Source organism: Elgaria multicarinata, chromosome 1 (assembly GCF_023053635.1).
Source record: "Elgaria multicarinata webbii isolate HBS135686 ecotype San Diego chromosome 1, rElgMul1.1.pri, whole genome shotgun sequence".
Classification (NCBI taxonomy): Eukaryota; Metazoa; Chordata; class Lepidosauria; order Squamata; family Anguidae; genus Elgaria; species Elgaria multicarinata.
In genome coordinates, this window is record NC_086171.1 from 183,588,215 (window position 1) to 183,613,455 (window position 25,241).

The 25,241-nt window shown below is 42.8% G+C and overlaps 1 protein-coding gene across 1 annotated transcript in view; it reads right to left on the bottom strand.

Moving 5' to 3' along the window:
• The window catches only part of AHCY (adenosylhomocysteinase), a 42,937-nt gene that overhangs the window by 11,951 nt on the left and 5,745 nt on the right, over positions 1-25,241 (bottom strand). The window contains exons 3-8 of the mRNA XM_063145145.1: positions 23,743-23,818; positions 20,195-20,347; positions 9,359-9,471; positions 6,790-6,997; positions 5,908-5,995; positions 4,897-5,014 (exon numbers count right to left, since the gene is read on the bottom strand). Coding sequence (XP_063001215.1) covers positions 4,897-5,014; positions 5,908-5,995; positions 6,790-6,997; positions 9,359-9,471; positions 20,195-20,347; positions 23,743-23,818 — 756 coding nt within the window. The remainder of the gene's footprint in view (positions 1-4,896; positions 5,015-5,907; positions 5,996-6,789; positions 6,998-9,358; positions 9,472-20,194; positions 20,348-23,742; positions 23,819-25,241) is intronic.

Sequence of the window (25,241 nt, forward strand, 5' to 3'; positions counted from 1 at the left end):
CCCCTGTAGAATAGAAACTTAAAAGGTGATTGATGTAATTTTTACTACTTATCTTCTTTTATCTAGGCTGACCAAAACATTTTGCTCCCTGAAGTGAAGGACAATAAGGTCCCCCAACCTCTTCCCACCCATGGAAGTCGATGAAACCAACAGATGGCTCTTATTTCAACAAAAGTGAAGGAACAGTACCTTCCACCTCATCTGAGGGCACCAGGCTAGCTTACAGAACGCAGGACATGCTGCCTAATACACATAGCTCTCCCTTCCAATGGAGGGGAATGGCCAGGGGCTACTGTCCCTTCCACACCACCAAGCATCCGCCACCTGAGGCAACCACCTTACTCTGCCTGATGATAGGGCCGGCCCTCGTCTTTACTGGTACAAAAGTGAGGGAAAGAAGCACCACCAAACCGAGGGGGAAATGTGGAGAGCCATGCTCTGTTGCTTTAAATCTTTATTTTTATTCTCAAATCAATTCTTCAATGTACTCGTACTCTATGCGCTTCGGGCAGTGTCCTTCGTCAGGAGCTGAAGAAGGAAAAGGAGGAGAAAAACATTAAACAGTAGTTTCGCGGGTCCAAGTCAAATAGTCCAAACAATGAAAAAAATGATAAAACTTTATTATTAAAGAAACCCTGAGCTTGTACGTCAAGCATCTGTTGCTTATCGACAAATCTCCTCGAGGAGATTTTTTGATAAGCAACAGATGCTTGGCGTACAAGCTTAGAGTTTCTTTAATAATAAAGTTTTATCATTTTTTTCATTGTTTGGACTATTTGACGTGGACCCGCGAAACTACTGTTTAATGTTTTTCTCCTCCTTTTCCTTCTTTAGCTCCTGACGAAGGACACTGCCCGAAGCGCGTAGAGTATGAGTACATTGAAGAAATGATTTGAGAATAAAAATAAAGGTTTAAAGCACCACAGCTTTGCTCTCCACTTTTTTCCTCATCTTTACTGACATTCCCCCAACCTATAAGGCAGGAACTCAGATCGATAAGCAGTGTCAGCATCCATGATTAGGACAGCACCTCCCCAATCATGGGCATTGCTGAGTTTCTGTTTCATACTTTGTCAATGTCATGTGTGCCCCTACTGCTCTGATGTTGGGACCAGGTGACGCAGGGAGTCCATCAGAAACAGATTCTGATTCAGAAGTTGCCGAGCCAGTGGGGGAGGAAGTTCACACCGAAGAGCCTCCAGCTGGAAATGCGCCCCTCCCGGAGTCTGTCTCCTAAAGGCCAGATCCTATACTCACAGGAGACAGGGAGTCAACTTCCGGGGGTGAATATTCCAAAACACTACTAGATGCTAGGAAATCGCTGGAAGCTAAAACGTTCAGTGAGATTAGCACCAAAGAGACAGTTGGAGAAGTTGTGTGAGAAGGCGGCAAAGCTCCCTCCTCCATCTTGAAGCTTGGGACATTTGAAAAGCCTTTTCTTTTCTTTGAACGGTCAATTGTTTTGCTAAGTTGCATAGAGTTGCCTAGGGGGGAATTTTCCCATATAAGTGCTTAGTTTGTGTTACAGAAGTGTTAATTGTTTGCAGTAAAGCTTTGTGGGTTGGCCCAGGAACTTTCCTTGGTTTTGACTCCTTGGGGACCCTTGAGCAGCTACAGCCCACGACAGTCCTGTTGCCAATGACTGTACACTATTCTGGATTGCATAATGGATGCTATCATGTGCCTAGAACATGGTAAAAGTTAATACTGACCCGAATCAGATCTTTCAAAGTATGTAATACTCACCTAACTGGCCAGTAGAGGGTAAGAAACCGAGAGACTTGTATGGTAGGGGGGAGAGGGGGGAGGTGGAATCATCATAGTTATATTAAAAGTGCTACAAGTCTGTTTCTCTACCCTTCAAATGTTTGTAAGTTCACTATAAAAAGAAAAGTGCACCTTATAACTTTGTTTTATTAGGTAGATACCAATTTTCACTAATTCTTGCCCCCTCTATTGTAAACAGTCGGCAGGGTCTTGCTATTTACTGTTTTACTCTGTACAGCACCATGTACACTGATGGCGCTATATAAATAATAATAATAATAATAATAATAATAATAATAACTTATTTATTTTTATTTAAAGTATTTCTAGGTTGCATTTCACCAAAAAGGAGAAACACCAGAATCCATCTCAGATGCTCCTTCAGTAAAAAATAACAACAACAACAACAAGTTTTTGGATGTGCTTGATTCCAAGTCAGAAAACAGAATTTAAATGTTGAAAAGACTAGCAGTCTAAAGATGAAATGAAAGCACTTTGCAATGGCACCTCTGAAGAGAAAACATCCTATAAAGTAGCTCAAAAGTCCAGTCCCAACAGAATAGGAATTGCCAGAAGAATTCTATTATGCTGGATCTAATCAGGTGTGTGTTACACTTGGACTGAATTACTCTTCTCATGGAAAGTCTTCTTGCTTACATTGGATGCCAGGACTTTAAAAGAGATGGGCTGTTTTTATGTTAAGAATGCATGAAGGAGTAAGAACCGCTGTTTGATGTGCTCCTATTGAAGGATTTATCATATTCTCTGCACCTGGAATGTTTCAGAATTACTTAGAACTTTGTCTTGGAAAAGGTTCCACATATTGTGTTTTTTTTTAAAGTATGACAATGTGTTTCTGAAAGGCTCCAGATCTCCAGCCACCTATGTGCAAATGAAAACCAGTAGCTGAATACACTGGAAAGGGCAAGCTGGAAATGTGGGCTTGCTACAAAAAACCCGGCGGGCTTTCACCCTGACAGGATACACTAACCATGGCTGTGAATCTGAGATAGAAAAGCACGAGACAACCCAGAACAGCTACAGTATAATGTCAGAGTTTGCCCAGGTACCTTCAGAAATAGATTAATACTAGTCAGGCATGCATCCTCAAGGGATTTCCAATGCAGTTACGGCCAGACCATGTCTAATCACAAAGTCCAGACCATGTCTAATCACAAAGTCCAGACCATGTCTAATCACCAGACCACGTGTAATCACTTTACTGAAGGTGTGTGTTAGCAAGTTTGGCTGCATTGCTGTAGGGTTCCGTGTGCACATCCCGGACTTCTGAGGAACTGTAAAAGGAGGCTTTAATGGGGCGGGGGGGGGAGGGCGGGATGAGTCCCTCACACCAGAGTTTTCATGCAGTTATGGAAGTAGGAGCGGGGGCCCATCTGGTCAGACAATGTGACCTTCTAGGCTGGAATTCTTGTTTCAGACAAAGGTCCATGTTTCCAAAAGGGGAAAAAAAACTTCTGTTTGCAATATCTAGCATCAAGTTCTAGCATTTTATCAGTAAGACCGAACAAAAAGCATAACCTCATTACGCTTATGCACAGATTGCTAACCATAAAGTTAGTGGCTCCATAGTTAAAGTTTTGCAGACATGCACCTATGCACTGCAGCTTCAATCGCTAAGCGCCTCTTTCACCAGGGTCACAATCACAGAAGCAATAGATTACTAGAGGGTAGCTGTGGTAATCTATTGAGGCAAAAATGAAGAGTCTTGTGACACCTTAGAGGCTAACAAATTTATTCTGGCATAAACTTTCTTAGGTTATAGCGCACTTCATGTGCTACATATCTACAGTACAAGAAAGCTTATGCTGGAATAAATGCGTTAGTCGTTAAGGTGACACAAAACTCTTTGGGCTCTTCAAAATGAGTGATTTATTGTGCGGTTGTGATTGGCCACTCATGGATGTATTTGGGTTGATTCATGATGTCGTCAACAACTAGGAAGTCCCCCAGGAAATCCTCCGGAAATCCCAGGATAAAAACAACCACTTTCCCAGTGATAATAACTGGGAAACAACAGGATCGTTTGCCACTAGATGGCACTGTGTCAACAGAACTCAATGGAACTGAACAGAGGGGAAGTATTCAATTCAAACCACTTGTCACCCCACTCCTCCCGTGTAATGCAGCCGATAAAAATCTTGCCAAAGAACAGAAAGCACAAAAGCCCCAAGTAAACAAAGAAATTTCTCTTAATATATAGACACTCTTTGTTTTAGAAGCATAGAGACATCCACCCCACCTCAAGGTAACTGTATAAGCTAACCCCATGATCTATGAATCCAAAATTCACAAAGAGGTTTTTATTGACATTTGTAACTTCACTGAAGTCAAATTAGTTAGCAAAGCTTGTGTCCACAACTACTTCTTACACTCCCTCTTCCTCCAGCTAATGCTTTCCCATGTGGAGAATGCATCTATAACTTTAACAGATGCCTGTAGAGGTGTCATGCTACATATCTTCCACCTGGTGGTGACAAGAGGGAGAAAGAGAGTTCACCCTGCTTCAGGATTGTGCCTGAGTACAGCCATCCAAAGGCCCATGCCAGGTGCAATCCCATGAATTATTATTTTACTTATTACATTTTTATACTGCCCAATAGCTGAGGCTCTCTGGGCAGTACACAATTAAAACATGACAAGACACAAGATAAAACATTTAAAAGTTTTAAAGTAACATGTAAAACCAAAGTAAAACTCAACAGCAGTTACAGCGCAGGGAAGGCTGTGTGAAAAGCTGTGTTTTCAGGAGGCATTTAAAAGATGTTATATTTTCTGCCTCCTGAACTGCATGACAGAGGGTTTTCTGGAGGGTGAGGGCACCTGCACCTGTTGCTATAAATCCTTGGCACAGGTACAGCCTGGAAACAGTCCAAATTGGGTCCTCCCTTCCATTTCAATGGCACTTGCTCTCCACATAAACTTCACCCCCTTCTCCTTCCTTTTTCACCACTTGGCCATAAGGGACGTGGGTTCATGGCACACCTCTGCAACCTCCTTTACTGCTATGGGGGTGACAGTGGGACTTTCTCCTATAACTACATCCCCCATTGTGAGCAAAAACAAATTCCCTGATGATAAAAAACGGGATCCCAGTTCAGGCCTACTCACCTGGGGTTTAATGTTCACAGTATTGACGGCATTGTCGTTCAGCCACTTCACATCAATTTCCACATCAAAGTGCCCAATGTTGCACACGATGGAATCGTCTTTCATCTGCTCAAAATGCCTGGAACAAACACAGACACAGAGCTGTTTTCAGGGACAGCAACTCATTCTGTTATGCACCCAAGGAACTGGACACTGCTGAAAGAACACCACATATCATGTGTTGTTGTTTTTTTACTTTGGTTTCATTGTATTTTCAACTTAGGGTCAGTGCACTAACTTCCACAATTTTCCTGCACATCTATTTCATACAACGCTCAAGCAGCCTTTAGCGGTAAGGTGAACAGTACACGTTCATGCATTGGTTATTTCTCGGTTGGACTACTGCAACCTTCTTCTCACTGGCTTTCCTTCTTCTCACATCAGTCCATTGGTTTCTGTTCACCACTCTGCTGCTAAGATCATCTTCTTGGCTCGCCGCTCTGACCATGTTACTCCACTTCTGAAATCTCTTCATTGGCTTCCAATTCACTTCAGAATCCAATATAAACTTCTCCTGTTGGCCTACAAAGCTTTTCACTGTCTAGCTCCTTCCTATCTTTCCTCTCTCATCTCACACTATTGCCCCGCTCGTGCTCTTCACTCCTCTGATGCCTTGTTTCTCACCTGCCCAAGGGTCTCTACTTCCCTTGCTCGGCTTCGTCCATTTTCTTCTGCTGCCCCTTACGCCTGGAACGCTCTTCCAGAACATTTGAGAACTACAAGTTCAATCGCAGCTTTTAAAGCTCAGCTAAAAAAAATTCTTTTTCCTAAAGCTTTTAAAACTTGATTTTGCTCTGACTTTTATACTGCCTGTTTGGTGCATTCTCTTCCCCTCCTTATTGTTTTATTATGATTTTATTAGAATGTAAGCCTATGCGGCAGGGTCTTGCTATTTATTGTTTTACTCTGTACAGCACCATGTACATTGCTGGTGCTATATAAATAAATAAATAAATAAATAAATAAAAATACCTCCCTTGCACAATATCTGTGCATCCAGTGGTGGTAACAAATATGTTTCCTTCTTTGCAGGCCTCTTCCATTGTTGTCACTTCGTAACCTGAAGAGAGAAGTAAAAAGGGAATGATATACTGCGCTATCACTGCAGGACTCGTTGCACTTTGCATTTTGTTATCTTCACACAAGCCAGAGAAATAACCCATGGTTTATTCTTGGGTTATTTCTCTTGAATGTCGGGGGAGACCAAGGGTCCTGGTTTCGCAGAACACACTAGATCCATGAAGGTCCGTTGCGTGTTGAGCTGCTCCTGCTTACCATGGGAGCAATCAGGAAGTGTGCATCAGCATGCTGCTTGCAAATGAGAACCCTGGGGCAGTATCCAACTGTGCCATTCCACTAGCACAAATGACATTGCGCTGGGGGAAGCTAGGTTCCAAACGATGCGCAAGAGGAGAATCCAATTTGAGTTTCATTTGTGCAAATTGTTATTTATTTATTTCATTTATATCCCACCATTTTTCCTCCAAGGAACCCAAGACGGAGTACATAATCTTCCTCGACTCCATTTTATCCTCACAACAACAACCCTGTGAGGTAGCTTGGGCTGAGAGTCTGTGACTGGCCCAAAGTCACCCAGAGGGTTTCCATGGCCGAGTGGGGACTAGAACCCTGGTCCAACACCTTAGTCACTACACCACACTGGCAAATGTGGCTGTGCAAGCAGTTGTGTGTTATGCTTGCCCAAACCGGCTTAGATCCGTTTTTTTCCCCAGCTAAAAGGAAGAAAGGGAAGGACACCAAATGGAAATCCATAGCTAATGCTTCATCACTCCAGCACCCCATGACCACCAAGGGCAACCAAGCCACTTGGGCAAATGGCCCTTTGCTTCTCACCTTCCATGGCTGCCTGCAGTGCATTGATTGGATCAATTTCGGTGATGATGACCCTGGCACCAAAGTTTCTCAAAGCTTGGGCACAGCCTTTGCCAACATCACCGTACCCGGCCACAACGGCCACTTTCCCAGCAATCATGACGTCTGTGGCACGTTTAATTCCATCAATGAGGGATTCCCGGCACCCGTAGAGGTTGTCAAATTTACTCTAGGAAGGAAAGCAATTTTTAAAAAATGTAATATTTTATTAATTTTCTGAATACAAAGAGAAAATAACAACAACAAAAGAACAGAAAATTACATCAAGTTTAAGTCTGGTTGTTGACAGAGGGTTCAGTACATTTAACGTATTTCCCCTTTTAGTTTATAGGCAAAACTATGGGTGGAAACTGTTGGCTGCTTGGAGATTTTCTTTATGGTTCTTCATTATAGCAAATTGTATTTAGTCTCTTTTCCATAATCTAATGGAAGGCTTTGATAGATTTTGCTGCATATGTCCCTGATTTACAGATGAAATAAAATCATACCATATTGTATGAAAAGCGAGTATTTTATCTTTGACTGGCAGGGGAGTTGGGCTGATCACTAAAGCAAAATTTAAGAAACAGAAGCACTCTTTCTAACCATAAAAGATGCTTCTAAATATGAGGCAAGCCCAGCAGAATGCTTGCTTCATATTCATATCTAAGCAGGCTAAATATGAATATGAAGGCAGAGGTGGGGAACCTGCGATACTCCAGATGATGTCAGACTGCAACTCCCATCAGGCCTGCACAACATGGCCAATGCTCAGCAATTATGGGAGTTGTAGTCCATCAATATCTGGAAGGCCACAGATTTCCCACCCCAGGTATAATCCAGCAACATGCTTACACTCTTAGCTGCTTTAACCAAAAAGCTGAAGTCTTGCCATCAAAATCTTCCTTAGAAAAATATGCCAGGACACAGCGATTAGAGCAAAACCTTCAGGGGAGAGGCAAAGTCCCTCCCACAGAAGCCTCCTTTCACATGGGCAGGGCCCTTCCACATACAAATTCTATTTTAACCCTACAGCTATAAGATCTTAGAGGAAGGTTGTTACAAGTGTTCCCAGGTATACATCTGCCATGTAGCTCAGATGCAGGTGCGTTAGAAAACCCATGCATCTTCCATCAAAAGTTCACTTGCTTTAGGGAGTGCCCCACTAGCAAATGACCAAGTGTATGCTCTGAAGCAGAGGTATAAGCAGGCTTCACCTCTGCTCCCCCCAAGGCAAATTCCCAACCATCACCATCTATCATCGGTGACGAGGTGCTCTCTAAGACAAGCAGTTTATTAGGGTAAAAAAATTTCTGGGCTCTTACTTCAGGTGGCAGAAGAGGGACTCACATGACTAAATACACCTCCTGGATAAAGATGTAAATCTAGATGCAAGATATTGCTTAGCTTTCTCCCCAATATGCAAGCTTTCTTCCTAATATGCAGATTTTCTTATGTATACAGTTTCTTTTCCCATGATGAAGCACATCCAAAATGAATTCCCTCAGAAGCAGTCGGAAGAGATACAATCTAGGAACAGTTTATTGTATGATGAAAGGTTGTCTAGAGAGCAGAGTTTGTTTTTTAATTACTTCATCCAAGTAATAAAAGATCAGAGCAGGTGCTGTCCAAACCACAAATAACTGGCCAGACAGTCTCCAAAGGAAGAACGCCTTAAACTTAAATTTCACACGGTTTCATTTAGGTCTTCCAAAGAGATCATAGAATCATAGAATAGTAGAGTTGGAAGGGGACTATAAGGCCCTCGAGTCCAGCCCCCTGCTCAATGATGATCGGACACTTGTTTCAAATGAATCATGGTTAAGATTAGCCACAGTTTGTTGGGTTTGGACAACACAACAAGCTGCAAACCCATCTGATCTCATTGCAGCCATACTAGAAGAGAAGGAAGGGGGAATGTGCAAGCCAGGAGGAAGGCTTGGCTCATTCCAGTCATGATAAACTATGGTTTATTGAGACATTCGAAAGCAGCCATAATCTCAGTGACAACCTTTTGGTCCATTCTACTGACCACTGTTTTACCCACCTTGTTCAAACTCATCCTCTCCTTTGGAAAGGAAAAAAATGCTCTGTAAATAACCCCATGGACAGTGGCCCAATTCAAGAGCTCTAAGATCATTGGATTGATGCCAAGCAAGCAAACAAGAGCCTCAAACCATCTCAGTATATTCCTCCTGTTCCAGTAGGGGTAGAAGGAAAGGCTCATAGTGAGGGAGAGCATTCTGTTTGAGCTGAAAGCTATTGATGCAATATGAGCACACAGAAGAAACACAACAGCTGTCTAGAAAACCCTCAAAGCCAAGAACAACACTGACATTGGATTCTGCAATTTAATACCAAATATTATAGCCTTCCCCTCCCATTTCCTGTCAAGAGTAGCACTGCCAAAGCTTCAGTTTCCATTCAGTACGGGCAAAACTTGCAGGCACAGAGGGAGACATGGAAGAACAAACAAGAGAGAGAGAGAGAGAGAGAGAGTGTGTCACCAGCTTGCCAGGGAAGGGAAAATGAAACAAGAGACAGGTTTTACCTTAGTGACAGAGTCATTAACGTTGATAGCTGGCAACTTCAGAGTCCCATTGGTATGCATTTTATAGAGATTATGGACTCCAGTTGTTGTTTCCTCAGATATTCCTTTGATTCCTGCAAGGAAGAATTGCAACATGACATGCTGTAAGTAGAGTGCCCCAAATGACATGCCAACAACCCTAAGCAGGTTTCGTTAGAAGAATTAATCAGCAATGTGAAGGCAAGACAACACATAAGGCACTGTCAAACATGTTGTTTGTATCTGAATGCCTTCTTTTAGCGTGAGCCTTTTAAAACACAAACACACACACAGAGAGACATTCCCAACTTCAAAATGTGCAGTGAAGGTTCTACAAGTTCAACCGCAGCTTTTAAAGCTCAGCTAAAAACTTTTCTTTTTCCTAAAGCTTTTAAAACTTGATTTTGTTCTGACTTTATACTGTTAGTTTTACCCTACCCAGTGCCTGTTTACCCTACCCTGTGCCTGTTTGCATTCTCTTCCCCTCCTTATTGTTTTATTATGGTTTTATTAGAATGTAAGCCTATGCGGCAGGGTCTTGCTATTTACTGTTTTACTCTGTACAGCACCATGTACGATGATGCTATATAAATAAATAAATAAATAAATAAATAATAATAATGAAGGGGAGAAACATCTCTTAGGAATTTAAGGGAAAAGAAAAGGAGCCACTACAATTCCATAAGAACATGGATGATGAAGTCGCAGCTTCCTTACCCATAACAAGTAATCAGGGCCACATCGGTAGGCATGGTTGGGGACCTACCAGGGTCCGCACCCCATCAGGGGCCCACTGACAAGAGCCCCCTGGATTTGTACCTCCTCTTTATCACTGCAACCTGCATGTTCACCTGCTTCTCACTCTGGCCCAGACAACAGTGGCAGTGAGGAAGAACAGGAGACGCCACTGCCTGCTGCTTCACTGGCTGTCAAGCAAACAAGCAGTAGCAATGATGAAAAAGAGTATGAGGAACAGTAGCAGCTGGAGACAATGGTGATGAGAAGGTAGACTCACTAAAGAAGAGGGCTTATGGAGGATGTCTTTCCCAAGGGCCCTCCAAAACCTGGAGCCAGGCCTGCCAGTACTGTTCTGGACTTGATAGTTGGCAACCACAAGGACTTCACAATTAACAGAGGAGGAGGGGGCCCCTCTCAGTAGGGTAGATTGCCAGAAGTTTTGAACTTCAACTCGCAGAAGCCCCTACCAGCATGGCCAATGGGAGCTAACCCAGCTGGAAGCTAACCCCAAATATTTGGAGATCTACCCCACGCCCACACCCCACCTCCATTCTAGCCTTGGTTAAGGCAAGGATAGGCAGACGTTGGGCTTCTAGGATCTATTTTGTTTTTTACTAGAATACCTAATTTCACCTACCAGAGTCAGGTGCAAAAGACAATACGCTTAGAATAAAAGATGAGGATGCCTCTGAGCACATTCTGACGCTAGGAATTTGTTTTCAGTACCAGAACTGAACTGAGCACACACAAAAGTCCACTACTGGTTTTCCCAACAAGCTTTCTTCATTTCAGCAGCCTAATTTAGGAGGGGAAAGTCGTTTTATTGCTAAACAATTGGGGAATCAGAAACCCTTGCTGATCCACTGTAAATCACCCATAGATCTAACACCGTATCCAAATCTACCTTCTGTCCATTCTGTCTGGGTTAGGGGAACAGAGAGCAACAGATTGAAAGTATTGCATGAAGGTGCTCTCCTCCAGGTAATGGCCCTTCAATCTGCTTACAACTCTGCCATGTCTAAATCAAAGATGGATGATGAGTGGCCCTCCAGATGTTTTGGACTACTACAACTCCCATCCATCGTAGCCTGTATAGCCAATGGTGATTATGGTAATTGTAGATGAAAACTTTTTGAGGAGTTTAAATGCTTCCTGGTGGAAAAGGCAGCTGGTGACTATCCAGTTACAGTTATAGAAATCAAGCAAGGGAAATCAATGGTGACTCAAGCATGCATAGCTGAGGTCATACAGTCCTCATAGGGAGACTTTACTACCCGTTCCTTCTAAGGAAGGTGTGAAGTCCAAACCTGCCTGAAACTTGCAGAGGTTATTACAACAGAGATAATGATTGAAAACATGGGGCTCACGGTTTTTTTTTTTTTAAAAAAGCATCACTACAAAGCTTAATACCTAGTACAAAGGTTACATGTGCAGATGGAAGAGACAGGAATTACTGCCAATTCTATGGATGTCGCTTGAGCAATTCTTGGGGCCTGTAGAAGAAATTTATGGTGCCCATTTAAAAAGAATGCTTTATACTAAATGATAACCATGGAACAGCTGTCCAGAAAGACATTAAGGCTGCATTAAAGGTATCCTCCACTTACAAAATTATATCAATGCAGTTAAGTTCAGGGCTTTTTCCTCATGCTTGTTCATATACAGGAATACAACAGATAACAGCAGTTGCAGTGGCATAAATCCAGCACTAAAGAAAAGGAAAAAGTTCAGATTGGTGCTGGGGTGGGATGGAATCGCCAAAGAACAATGGCACAATATTTCAGACTTAACTGCAGGATGGTTTGCACCTCTATGAATACCAGATGTTTGGAACAACAGAGGTAGACCGTAGTCTTTCATTTGGCCGCCTTCAGTGAAAAACAGAAGGCCACATTAGATGGATCTTTGATCTGAACTAGTTCATAGAGTCATAGAATAGCAGAATTGGAAGGGGCCTACAAGGCCATCGAGTCCAACCCCCTGCTCAATGCAGGAATCCACCCTAAAGTATCCCCGACAGATGCTTGTCCAGCTGCCTCTTGAAGGCCTCTAGTGTGGGAGAGCCCACAACCTCCCTAGGTAACTGATTCCATTGTCGCACTGCTCTAACAGTCAGGAAGTTTTTCAGCTGGAATCTGGCTTCCTTTAACTTGAACCCATTATTCCGTGTCCTGCACTCTGGGAGGATCGAGAAGAGATCCTGGCCCTCCTCTGTGTGACAACCTTTTAAGTATTTGAAGAGTGCTATCATGTCTCCCCTCAATCTTCTCTTCGCCAGGCTAAACATGCCCAGTTCTTTCAGTCTCTCTTCATAGGGCTTTGTTTCCAGACCCCTGATCATCCTGGTTGCCCTCCTCTGAACACGCTCCAGCTTGTCTTGAATTGTGGAGCCCAGAACTGGACGCAATACTCTAGATGAGGCCTAACCAGGGCTGAATAGAGAGGAACCAGTACCTCACGTGATTTGGAAGCTATACTTCTATTAATGCAGCCCAAAATAGCATTGGCCTTTCTTGCAGCCATATCGCACTGTTGGCTCATATTCAGCTTGCAATCTGCAACAATTCCAAGATCCTTCTTGTTTGTAGTATTGCTGAGCCAAGTATCCCCCATCTTGTAACTGTGCATTTGGTTTCTATTCCCTAAATGTAGAACTTGGCATTTATCCCTATTAAATTTCATCCTGTTGTTTTCAGCCCAGCACTCCAGCCTATCAAGATCACTTTGAAGTTTGTTTCTGTCTTCCAGGGTATTAGCTATCCCACCCAATTTTGTGTCATCTGCAAATTTGTTCAGCGTTCCCTGCACCTCCTCGTCCAAATCATTAATAAAAATGTTGAAGAGCACTGGGCCCAGGACTGAGCCCTGCGGTACCCCACTTTTCATGCAAGAGTGTAAATAAGGCATTCAATTCCTTGTGTTATTGTGCCTACTGCAATGCCCTCCTGGCCAAAGATAGCCTGGCCATTATTATCCATGCCCTAGTAGCTTCAGAACTGACCACTGTACAGTGCTGTACCTGAGGCTGCCTTTGAAGACGATAAGACTGCAGTTAGTCCAAAATACAACCACTTCTAACTGGGACCATGCACTACAGGCATATTTCTCCAGTGCTTCTTGTATGGGCACAATTCAAAGAGCAGATGATTGCCTTTGAAGTCCTAAATAGTTTAGTGCCCCAATATATGGAGGATCACCTTCTCCTACATGCATCTGCCCAAACACTAAGATAATTGGAGGCCTTTCTTTGGCAGTGGCACACCAGTGCTCTCCCCAGAGAGGCTCAAGTAGTGTCTTTTCGGATTTTTTAATTCCCCCAGGTCATTTAACAACTGCACTTGTTTATGTTTGTTTGTTGTCCCTTTTAACTGTTCTTCAGATGTGTTGATTTTCCATTTCACTTTTTTCTGGCATTTTGTTCATTTTTGTAAACTTCCGTGGGACAATCGACAACCAGATGTGGGATGGACCACAATGCCTCCACGTTCACCTAGTGGTGGCAGATCATATGAAAACACAAAACATCTGGATGTATCCTAATAATTTCATGATATATAACTAAGAATTCTCCCCTTCAATCCACAGCCATTTCCCGGTCTGCGGAAATAGATAAGGCGTACAATTATTTTTGCAGCAGGGTTTTATTGTTCTACCATCAAGAAAGAAAGTAAGGCGGGGGGCAAGGAGAAATAGCTTCCTATATAGTGTGAAGTGCAATGCCCCCCTCTAGTGGACTTTTGGCAAAATCTCCTTTCAACTCGGTTACATCTCAAGTACATCACTGGTACACCATTTTAATCACTGCTCTTGCTATTTGTGTTTTTTTATTGGCTGCTGAAATTTATATCCTGCCATCATGCTTACAAAACCCCCACGAAGTCTAAACCCTGGTAAACCTCTTTCCCACCCACACTCACACAAACAGCCCCCATCCTTCTGTATCTTAATTTCATATATAATGGCGTACGGGATGCTAGCACACATTTTAAACCTAAGAATTTTAAGATGTTGTGATTGGTTTTATAAGCTCTTTTAACCAGTTTTATGTATTAAATTGTATTTAATGTTGTTCCCCACCTCGATCCAGAGGGAGAGGCGGGTAAGAAATAAATTTATTATTATTATTATTTCTTCCGTCAAGATAATAATTTAAAAAGAGGGCAGATTTCCTAAACACACTTTTCATACAACACACAACTATCCAAAGTAAGCAACTTCTTGGGCCTGTTCAGATGACACACTAAGCCATGGTTAGGCCACTAACCCTTTTGCAGCGAATGGTTAGTGAGTGTGTTTAAACAGTGGTTATGAAGCCACCATGATTAGCTCAAAATGCTTAACCAGTGTGGTTTAGTGTGTCATCTGAATAGTGTCCTTGACTGCATGTGGTCTGACTGCTGCTGACTTTATCCTGGCTGTGCTTTTATATTGTATTTTATATTATGGTTTTATACTGTTGTTTTATACTTTAAATAGTTTTAACTTTTGTGAACCGCCCAGAGAACTTCGACTGTTGGGCAGTATAGAAATGCAATAAATAAAGTTTCTGAACTCGCCTGTTCCTTGGTCAAACATGGAAGCCAACCACGTTCCACAGCAGTTGCATGCCCTAGTCAACACTGCTTAAAGCAGCCTGGGGCCCTCCTGTTGTTTTGGACTACAACTGCCAGCATTCCTGACCATTGTCATGTTCACTGGGGCTGATTGGAGTTGTGGTCCTACAACATTTGAAGGGCACCAATTGGGAAAGCTTAGCTTAAAACAAGTAAGATGTATGTAAAATAAGCCTGCTTCCTTCTATGGACCTCGCTAAATTCCTCCAAACTGAAACCAAAACACCAAGGCCTTCTGTTATACCATCACACAGAGACTGATTATGTAATACAGCATAACCTGGGAATCAGAGGTTGTTGTTTTTTAAGTTTCTATCCCACATGGAGAGAAGACAGACTTGATAAGGGTTTTTTAGTATTGTTTGCATAGTATTTGATGCAGGATTACCAGAGGCCAGAAGGAGCAAGGCTTTCGTGTCCTGCGTGGCTCTTTGTGTTTTGGTGATTAGAGTGTTGGTCTGGGACTTCGGAAATCCGGGTTCTAGTCCCCACTCGGCCATGGAAGCTCTCTAGGTGACTTTGGGCCAGTCACAGACTCTCAGCCCAACCTACCTCACAGGGTTGTTGTTGTGAGGATGAAATGGAGAGGAGGATGAGGAGGATTATGTAGGCTGCCTTGGGTTCCTTACACAAGGGGGGAAAGGCAGCATATAAATGTAATGAAAACTAAAACAAAATATAGTAGAGTACATAGCATAAATACTTGGCCATTTGCTTAACTTGCAGAATTCAGCTATTTTCACCTCGGTTCAGTTTTGGGGATGTGAGGCATATATTCAGTCATATCTGTTGGCCCTGAGAAAAGATCTTGTAGTGACTATGAGACCATAGACTCACTCCCTTAGCAGACCGTTCGGAGTACAGCATAAAGGCAGCAGTGGGAGACCCAGCCACCTTTCCTTCCACCATCTTATCATTGGTTTTTGCCCCCTCTTCCTATCTCTCTACTCTTACATGCCCAGTGCTGGGAAAGTTTGAAGTGGGATTGGGAAGAGCTCCCTGTGAAATACTGGTATTACACATAGAACCTGATTTTACTGGCCAAACTGGAACTTTTAGCTTCTGCAGAAGCTCAGCGGCTTCAACACAGCAAACAATTTGATTAACCTCCACAAACTTCTCCCCCCTCCCCACTTGCCCGCCCCCCCTTTTAACTTCTTTTACACAGCTGCAGGCAGCAAATTATATCAAAATGGGGTTGAGATTATGTGATATCATGTTCCAGAAAGTGTTGGGAAGGATGCGTGCAGAGGCATAGTGCTTTTAAATCTTTTACAGTTTATAAACAGCAAGAAAAACCTCTCAGCCACCTCAGCTCATAAGGGTAATGAAGGTATATACAAACCTCCTACCACCTCCAGCCCTCCCAAATTCCTTTGAAATGCTGCCGCTATGAATTCTCTCCCCGCCCCTCCATTTACAACCACCATTAATGGTTTTTTATGCAGGTGTGGCAGGGAGGAGATAAATACTGGCCACTTCTACCATCTTATGTATGTCTACTCAGAAGTAAGTCCCATTATGTTCAATTGGGCTTACTCCCAAGAAAGTGTACTTAGGACTGCAGCCTAAGTTACTTTTCTTGGGAGGGTTGCAGCCTGTTCTCTTCATTTTTACTCAGAAATAAGTCCTGAATTATAAGGGTGGTTCTGCAGGCTCAATAAACTGGCCACTCCATTCCGCTCCACTGATCCGGCTACCCTTGCAGCCCAATTCTATTCATATCTGTCATTTCTGTTGCTTCGTTTTGCATGGATGCTAGCTTCAGTGGTGAGGGGAAGGCATTTGGTACATGCTCAGAGGTACTTTCTCCCTAACATAGCCCTAGAATTGAAAACAGAGCCTTTCACTGAATCCTGGCAAAGCCTTCACACTACTTAAGTTATGGGGAGGTGCATATAATGAGAGCTTGCCCATAACAAGGAGGACAAACGAAGTGCCATGCTGGATCAGACCAAAGGTCCATCTAGACCAGCACTCTGCTCACACAGTGGCCAACCAGATGTCAACCAGGGACCAACAAAGCAGGACACGGTGCAACAGCACCCTCCCACCCATGTCCCCCAGCAACTGGCGCACACAGGCTTACTGCCTCAGATACTCGATGTACAACATAGCCACCAGGACTAGTAGCCATTGATAGCCTTCTCCTCCTTTTGCAAAAAAGAAAAAAAGAACCTTTGTTTCTATGAAGAGTTGCTGGAGAACAGAAAAATGAGGAGGGATAGTTGTTAGAAGAAAATGCAGGCAATTTGGTTGTAGTTTTCTTGCAACCGGTGTGGTCAGTGGCTTATTCCCTAAAATGGGAATCCTGAAGCTTTAAGCGGTATGGGATATATTCCATCAATATTAAGTACATGGGGAGGGGGAGCCTGAAATTGCTCAGTGGTGAAAGAAAAGCATTCTGTATATGCTCAGAGGCACTCCTTATTTCACTTTGCTAACATTGGTGAAATGTAAATAAATTCTAGTTGTGAAGAATTTTGTGTCAGGGGCCTGTTGCCTGAATATTTTAAGTACCTAGCAATGCCCCTACTGATACCATGGCCCCACCCATGGCCATGGCCCTACACATGACCTTCTATGCTCATGTTTTCCTGTCTTCCATCCCTCCTTCCTTTTCTTCTCCAAGGCGCAACACGCAGGCACAGCTCAGTTACCTTTCCTCTCCCCTCCAACGAACTCAAAGGCCAGCTGCCCAATCAGAGTGGAAGCTGGCAAAGGCAACCAAACCAACAAGGAACAGCAAGCAGGCAGAGAGGAGGAAGTCTTTTTAATTGCTTTTTAAACAAATTAAACAAGCCAACGATCTGGCTTGGAGGTAATCAGATAGCAGGGCGAGCACACCCCATGCTGGAGACGCTGAAATTGTGGTTAACCTAGAATGCATTCTGTCCTGCCAGGAACAGAAGCTTCCAATCTAATCCTGGTTGGGATGCCAGAGGAGAGGACAAGGGTGCATGTGAGTCCAAGGCTCGCTGCACCACATTCTCATAATGCGAAGCCATGTTTTTGCATGGCACCCAAATACAGCCAAATGTCAGTGCAGCCTCATATCACACACACACACACACACACACACACACACACACACACACGACAGCTCAGAAGCCATAGTGAATTTGCATATATTAGCTCAAAAGTAGAACTGAGCAGAATCTTCCTGAGCTAAGACTTTGCATATAAATGTGCACGTTTTGGCAGGGAGGATATTCTTGTTAAATAGATAGGTCAATTATACCAGAAACATAAAACACTTCTCATAGGATAGGTGTGGTAGATAGACCAGATTTTGTGGCATCCAAAATATATTACATTGAGACCATGAAGTTCATGCTTAGCAAACAATGGTACTCATATAGCACATGAAGCTAAAAAGCACTGTGGTTGGCTATCATGCAAGAATTCATCTGTTCGTTCATTCCATGAAAAACAACTTGTTATTGGCAACCAGGTGCTAATAGAGGTGTACAAAATTATGCATGATGTGGGGAATATGGATAGGGAGGCTTGCTCCCTCTTTTATCATACTAGAACCCAGTGGGGTCATCCCATGAAGCTGATTGGTGGGAGATTCAGGGCAGACAAAAGGAAGGACTTCTTCACACAGCACACAGTTAAGCTGGATTTCACTGTAGTGATGACCACCAATTTGGATGACCAATTTGGATGGGGGCTGGATAAATTCCTGGAGGAGAAGGCTATCAATGGCTACTAGTCCTGATGGCTATATGCTACATCCAGTATCAGAGGGAGATGCTGGGGAACATGGGTGGGAGGATGTTGTTGCACCGTGTCCTGCTTGTGGTTTGCTGGTCGACAGCTGGTCGGACACTGTGAGAATAGAATGCTGGATGAGATGGACCTTTGGTCTGACCCACCACGGTGTTCTTAATAGTTCAAAGCCCTGTTCACAAGAAAAACTGCAAAAGTTGCTGCTGCTGTTGTTCCAAAGGTTCAGGGAAGCGGTGCAGTTCCTGAACTAGTCCATTACGGAGCTCAAAAGAAGTTCCATAATGAAACAGAGCCACAGCATGGACAACCTCCCTCTCTGTACTGTGTTTAAGTCCTCCACTAGATCATGAAACTCAGCCTTCCCAAGCTGGTGCCCTCCAACGTTTAGGACAACAACTCCTAGCATTCCTGGCTACTCTCCATAGTGGCTGGAGCTGATGAGAGCTGCAGTCTAAAACATCTGGTGAGCACCAGGTTGGGGAAGTCTAATGTAAGTTGTAACAGTGTGAGTTATAATACCTATGATAATGCCTATGAATGATCCATGACTGGGAACAAAAAAGTAGTATAATTTTCAATGAAGTTATCGAAAGTACATCAAATTAACTTTTTCTTGAAACCAAAACTATACTAGTGTTTTTGGTTCAGTTCTATCCCAAGGTGTTTATGTTGCATCTTTTGTATTTATGAATAAGATTCAAAATACTATTAGTACTTATTCTTAAAGGACACTTATTCTTAAAGGACTCAGCTGGAGCCAATACAAAAGGCAAAATTCAATATATAGACTTTGAATTTGTAAGTTAAAAGCAGTGTACTTAATGCTCTTGATTTTTTTTGTCATAGTTGCAAGAGAAGCAGAAAAAAAATCAGCAGGCTTCAAGTTGTCATAACGTTCAGGCTACACATTGACTACATCATTGTAAAAGATGGGTTATGCATTAACACCTTTTGAAGACATTATACCAGAGATGGCCAATGTCTGACTCTCCATGTCTTTTGGTGTGCAACTCCTATCATCCTTCACCATTGGCCTTGCTGGCGAGGGCTGATGGAGTTGTAGACCAAACCATCTGGAGGGCCGTAAGTGGCCAACTTCTGAATTAAATCTTAGTTACAAAACGTGTGAGTCACTTATAAAAGATATGTAACGATGAACATATTTACAGATGTATGTCTAGCTTCTCAGGGCCAATTCAAACACTTAACCAGGCGGTGACTCATTAGAATGGTGTAGGCACATTTACAGTTTCCCCCCAACTGTCCACCACACACCTAAACTAGCATTATGCGGATGCTAAAAAGAGAACCCCAAGTGCACGACAGCCCAATATATGCAAACCTTTCCCCACACCATTTGGGGTAGGGGGGAAGAATGGCTAACTAGGCCAAGTGCACATAGGCTCATGGAGCGTTTCCCCTACAAGGGCAGGTTACAACAGCTGGGATTGTTCAGCTTGGAAAAAGAGGCTAAGGGGAGACATGGTAGAGGTGTACAAAATTATGCATGGTGTGGAGAAGGTGAATTGGGAGACATTTTTCTCCCTCTCCCATAATACTAAAACCCGGGGTCAACCCATGAAGCTGAGGGGTGGGAGACTCAGGACAGATAAAAAAAAGTCTTCTGGTGGTTTTGACTGTACTATACTTCTGAGCTCTCTGGATAACTGAAGGCCAGCCTCTTTCATATTTTGATAGAGCCCATGACAATTTTAGAACAAAAGACAATTACCTTTCAGGAGCTGTGGATATTTAGTATGAACCAAGCTGGTGAGGTCTCCACCATCATCAAGAATCATGTTCAGTGACTGCCCATCCTTGAAATGGAGGGTCTGCTCAATGCACCATATGTATTCTTCATCCGTTTCCCCTTTCCAGGCAAACACTAGGCCCAAATCAAACAGAAAAAGGTATTAAGTCTTTTGATTTACCAACAGTCAAGTGAGTTACACCCAACAGAGTGCAGTTGGAGAGCTGAATGACCAGAGATGTTACCCTGATCATTATCATCCCTTGAGGCAACAAGAAGCGCATCTCTTGCATAAACAGCTGAAAATCAAAATCATCTAATTACGTTTGAAAAGCAGAGCATATTTTACCCCTGACTCATGCACATTAAAACTTTGGCCAGAACAAAGCAGCTTCCCCCAGATCCACAGAACTAGTATTATTTATATAAGCACTATCAAAATGCATGGCCATACAGAGTGACTACAGAAAGAGAGGTTGCAATCTGAATTTAGATATCACAGAGACAGAGGAGGGGAAGAGACTGTGTGTTAAGTTGCTGTATTTTGTGGTTTTAACTGCTGCGAACTGCCTGAAGAGTTTTCCTTATTGGGTGCTATAGAAATGTAATAGAAAAATAAATAAACTTTGCCTTAATTTTGGCAGAGGTGAAGATGAAGGGGCTGAAATAAGTGGGTTTTGCAGAGAGGTTTGAAAGAAGAGAGGCAGATTGGTTAGATCATTTTGCTCCCAAGTCAAGATTCCATCAGAAAATCACGTATTATTAGTAGTATTAGTATTATTTATTGCATTTATATACAGACCCATAGCCGAAGCTCTCTGGGCAGTTTAGAAAAGTTGTAAGGAGTTACTGAGAAATACAGAGCTACTGACATCTCCTTGCTCTTCCTCCCATAATTCAAGTCTTACACTCACACTTATGCAAAGCATCCATCATCTGAAATGCATGCTAGACATCTCCCAAAAGAAGAGCAAAGTTAGGTCTGTTGCAGCAAAAGCAACAAAGAGACTTGCAGCACCTTAGAGACTAGCAAATTTATTATGACATAAGCTTTCATGTATTATAGTCTACTGTAACAGTTTATGCCATAATAAAACTGTTAGCTTTTAAGGCGCTACAACCCTTTATTATTTATGACTAGATATGTATTTCCATCTTTTGAGAGAAGCTATTAAGTGAGCTCAGCTTAATCCAGCCTACCCCACTCTGGGAACCTCCAGATGTTTTTGACTACAACTCCCAGCTTTCCTGACCATTGGCCATACTGGCATGGGCTGATGGGAATTGAAGTCCAAAAGGGGAAGATATTAACATACATCAATAACCACTGTCAAGAATCATTTCCCTCCATTGTTCAGGTTTCAAAGCCGTGTATGGATCAACCTTCCCTTGGGTTCAGAACTGTGGAGGTGGCAACGGGAAAACCATATTGATGAGGATCTCATCACAGTAGTAGTGATTAGCTTTTGACTGTTCTGGAATTTCTTGGGGTCTTTACCCACTAACCATCAGCTATATGATTTCTAAAGTGTGTAACTACTAAGCTTTTGCCGTGATAATTCCTGCAATAAAGAGGTCTCACTGATTTGGGTGTCCTGTGTCAGTTTGCCAGAATGTGTGCTTGCCTGAGGGATCAGGAAAACTTGACAAAACCACTAACTGCCTGCTCTTTTCTTTTTACTCAAGGACCCAGTGCCGGGGGGAATTCTGCCTACATTATAAATATTTATTTTATTTATTAATATGTATATACCATATAACGTAGTAAAAAAATCTTAGTACACGGGTCCCCAGCCTTTTGGACCCATGGGCACATTTGAGAATTTGAAAAACTCCATTGGGCAAATGGATACTGATTTGGTCCGTATTTGTTGAAGCTTATGTATAATTGCTAGAAAGTTGTAGGTCTGTTCATACAAAATCCATGTACGAATATTTTAAAAATGGGAAAAATTAAAAAAATGTTTGGGTGCTCAATGCTGCCATATTGGGGACCCCATTTTAGCAGCTTATATACAAAAATACTGAAAACCACTATTAATTACCTCTGTCTCCAACATATGTAACTTCATAGACAAGCCTCACCTTCTTGTTTCACCTTTGCCTAATTCCTAGACCAACAGTAATCCCTAGGCAGACTATGGTCTGTACTACTGCAGCCCATAGGATGCATAACTGATGGGTTAAATAAAGGTTAAGTAAGTCAGGCTTTACTCCTATTGATTTTAATAGGACTAAAGTGTAATTTACTTAATCTGGATCCAACCCACTACCATTATGAATCCTTAATAGTAACCTGTTATCACATGACAAGGTCACAAAAATGCTACTGTATCCCATACAGAAAAGGAGGAAATTGAAGGCATCCATTTCTGATAGATTTTATTGTAGGGCTTAGGTTGACTGGCCTTTCAGCACTAAGGCTCCAGTACACTTTTATCAGTTGTGTAGATAAAGGAATTTGGTCAGGTTCAGTTTTTCAACACTTACAATAATGAGAAAAGCTGAACCCGCCAAACATCCCAAGACATCCTTGAATATGTTAAACTCATTGTCCAACACACTGCAGCAGCACCAAATAGCAGACCACTTATTTCACCTAAGTACCTAGAGAACCTTTCAGCAAAACATATAAGCAGTCGGTACATTTCACACATTGAGGGCTTCTCTACAGGGAGGACTTCTCCACAGGGCTGCTCAAATAACACGAGGCCTGTGCGGTGCATCTGGAACACGTGCAGCCACAATTTTAAATATGCAATCCCTGCTCAGACGGTTGTCATATCATGTGAATACAGCGAACATGGGTTATGCGAGGGTTAAGCAACCTTCACATAACCCATGATCTGTTTTAGGGTTATGCTAGGGTCATGTTATGAAAACCCAGCAAGTGAATTCAGCAAACAACCCTCACTCAATCCATACTTGCCAGGTTCACACGACATGACAACCCTGAGCGGGGGGTTGCATATGTAATCTGGTGCCTGCGGGCACCGTGGCTTGTCATAACTCATGAATCCTGACAGTATATTAGAGCCAATACTCAGGAAAGCAAGAATATTAAATAGAAAATGGTAATAAAGGATCTTCAAGGCCACAATTGTTACAGTGTCAAGATAAGCAGGCTTCTTAGATTAAGCTGTTGCACTTTATTTATTTATTTCATTTCTATACTGTCCAATAGCCAAAGCTCTCTGGAAATTTTTTGGAAATCATTTTCAATGGGTACTTTTCATTCTTTTTGATTAGCCATAAAGCAGCAGCAGCTGAGCCTGCTTGGCCAAGCGGCTCCTGCATTTTTTGCTAGGGCGATGCACCAATGACCCAATAGGATTTTGCCCTGTCAGCACTGCATTCAGGATGAGAAATCACTCTCTCACTAGGAAATCAAACACATTTCTTCTGCTCTGATGCTAGCTTGGCAGTCCCTCTGCCCTCCCACCATCATTCCCACATTTTTCAACAGTCACTGGCTGGACTGAACAAATGAAACTGTCAAGAATGAAATAGTTATCAAAGCAAAACTTTACCAGGAATCCCGGTTTTGGCAATAGCTGCAGCAGCATGATCTTGAGTGGAGAAAATGTTGCAACTGGACCACTGCACCTGCAAAATTTCAAAATATATCCATAAGCTCTTCATAATGGAGCTTGCTATTTGCTCAGAAAGCTCTCTGTGTGGGATGTGTGTGTGTGTTTAAAAGGTAAACAGAGGAAATCAATTATTTCCAAATGTAGGCTTAATTATATTTAGGAACACTTAACCTTGCGTAAACTAAAAGCTTTCCAAAACCCAGCTGCTAAACATCAAATACAATTGGGGCTTAGAGACTGGTTGTAACTTATAAAACAGTTATTGCTTTTTTCCGAGGTCCCATCAGGATTTTATTAACTCTTTATTGGATGTTATGACATTCAGTATAGGAAATCTTAATAGTGTTTGTGATTTCTAATCAAAAAGAATATTCTGAAATGGTGGACCAAGAGCCTACGACTGGATTGTGGGGAAACCTTGGCATCTACTTTGGTATGGGTGAAAGGGTGGTCAACAAAATGTTGAAAGCAATGCCAGGATGTCTGTATCTATTTAGGATTAAGTTAGTTTACAGGTGCTCAGTATCGCATGCCTCTCACCAGCAAACTACACTTCAGGTAGGAAGATCTACATAGATTCTGGCAGTGATAAGAACATGTGAGATAGAACTATCACTGCACCAAAACAGGAATGGTAACTCCAAACCCGTACAGCCAGCACTACTTCTTGAGTCACATCCACACTATTCTTGTAGCATCCACACTATTCTTCCCAACGTCCTTCCTGGTTGCCCGCTGCAATTGCTCTGAAGCATACACAGCTACTAACCATGCCCCAAAAGCGACCTGAGTTCCAAGCCTACTGGCTTTAAGAAGACTGTGATCCCTCTATGTTTGGAGCAACAGTTTCCAAAATCTCTTTCCTAAGGGAACCCCAAGTGGAACTTGTCTTTAAAAACACTTTTCTCTACTGGGTTTGCTTTTCATTACGTCTATCCTTTGAAAGCATTGAAGAACCACTGAATGGGTCATTTTGCTCCGCCTTAGCCCACAACACCAGGACAGTTTATTTGGCCCTATTCACACATGCGAGGAGGAGTGGTGGTTACAGTAACTACAGAGAGGAGGGTAACGGAGCCACTGCAAGCAGGCCCGCCACTCGACAAGAAGCCAAGCGGCACCCTGTGGTTCCCCTACTCCCTCACTCCGCAGTTACCACCCTGCACTGTTTACCCATGCATCCTGGCTTCCTCCATGGCACAAATGGAGCAGATGCTCCATTGAAAAAAGAGGAGAAATGGTCGTGCGACCATAGAGAAAGTCCATGGGAGCAAGAACATTGCAGGAAGTGGAGGTCACTCTTGCCGGTGGACTCTATAGTCTGCCATATTTTTTGCCCGGAACAGAGCAATCCAGCCACGGGGATCCCGTCAGACAACAGGGAACCACTGTGGACGCCTGCTAACCACACTGCATGCTAAGCCATCATGGATCAT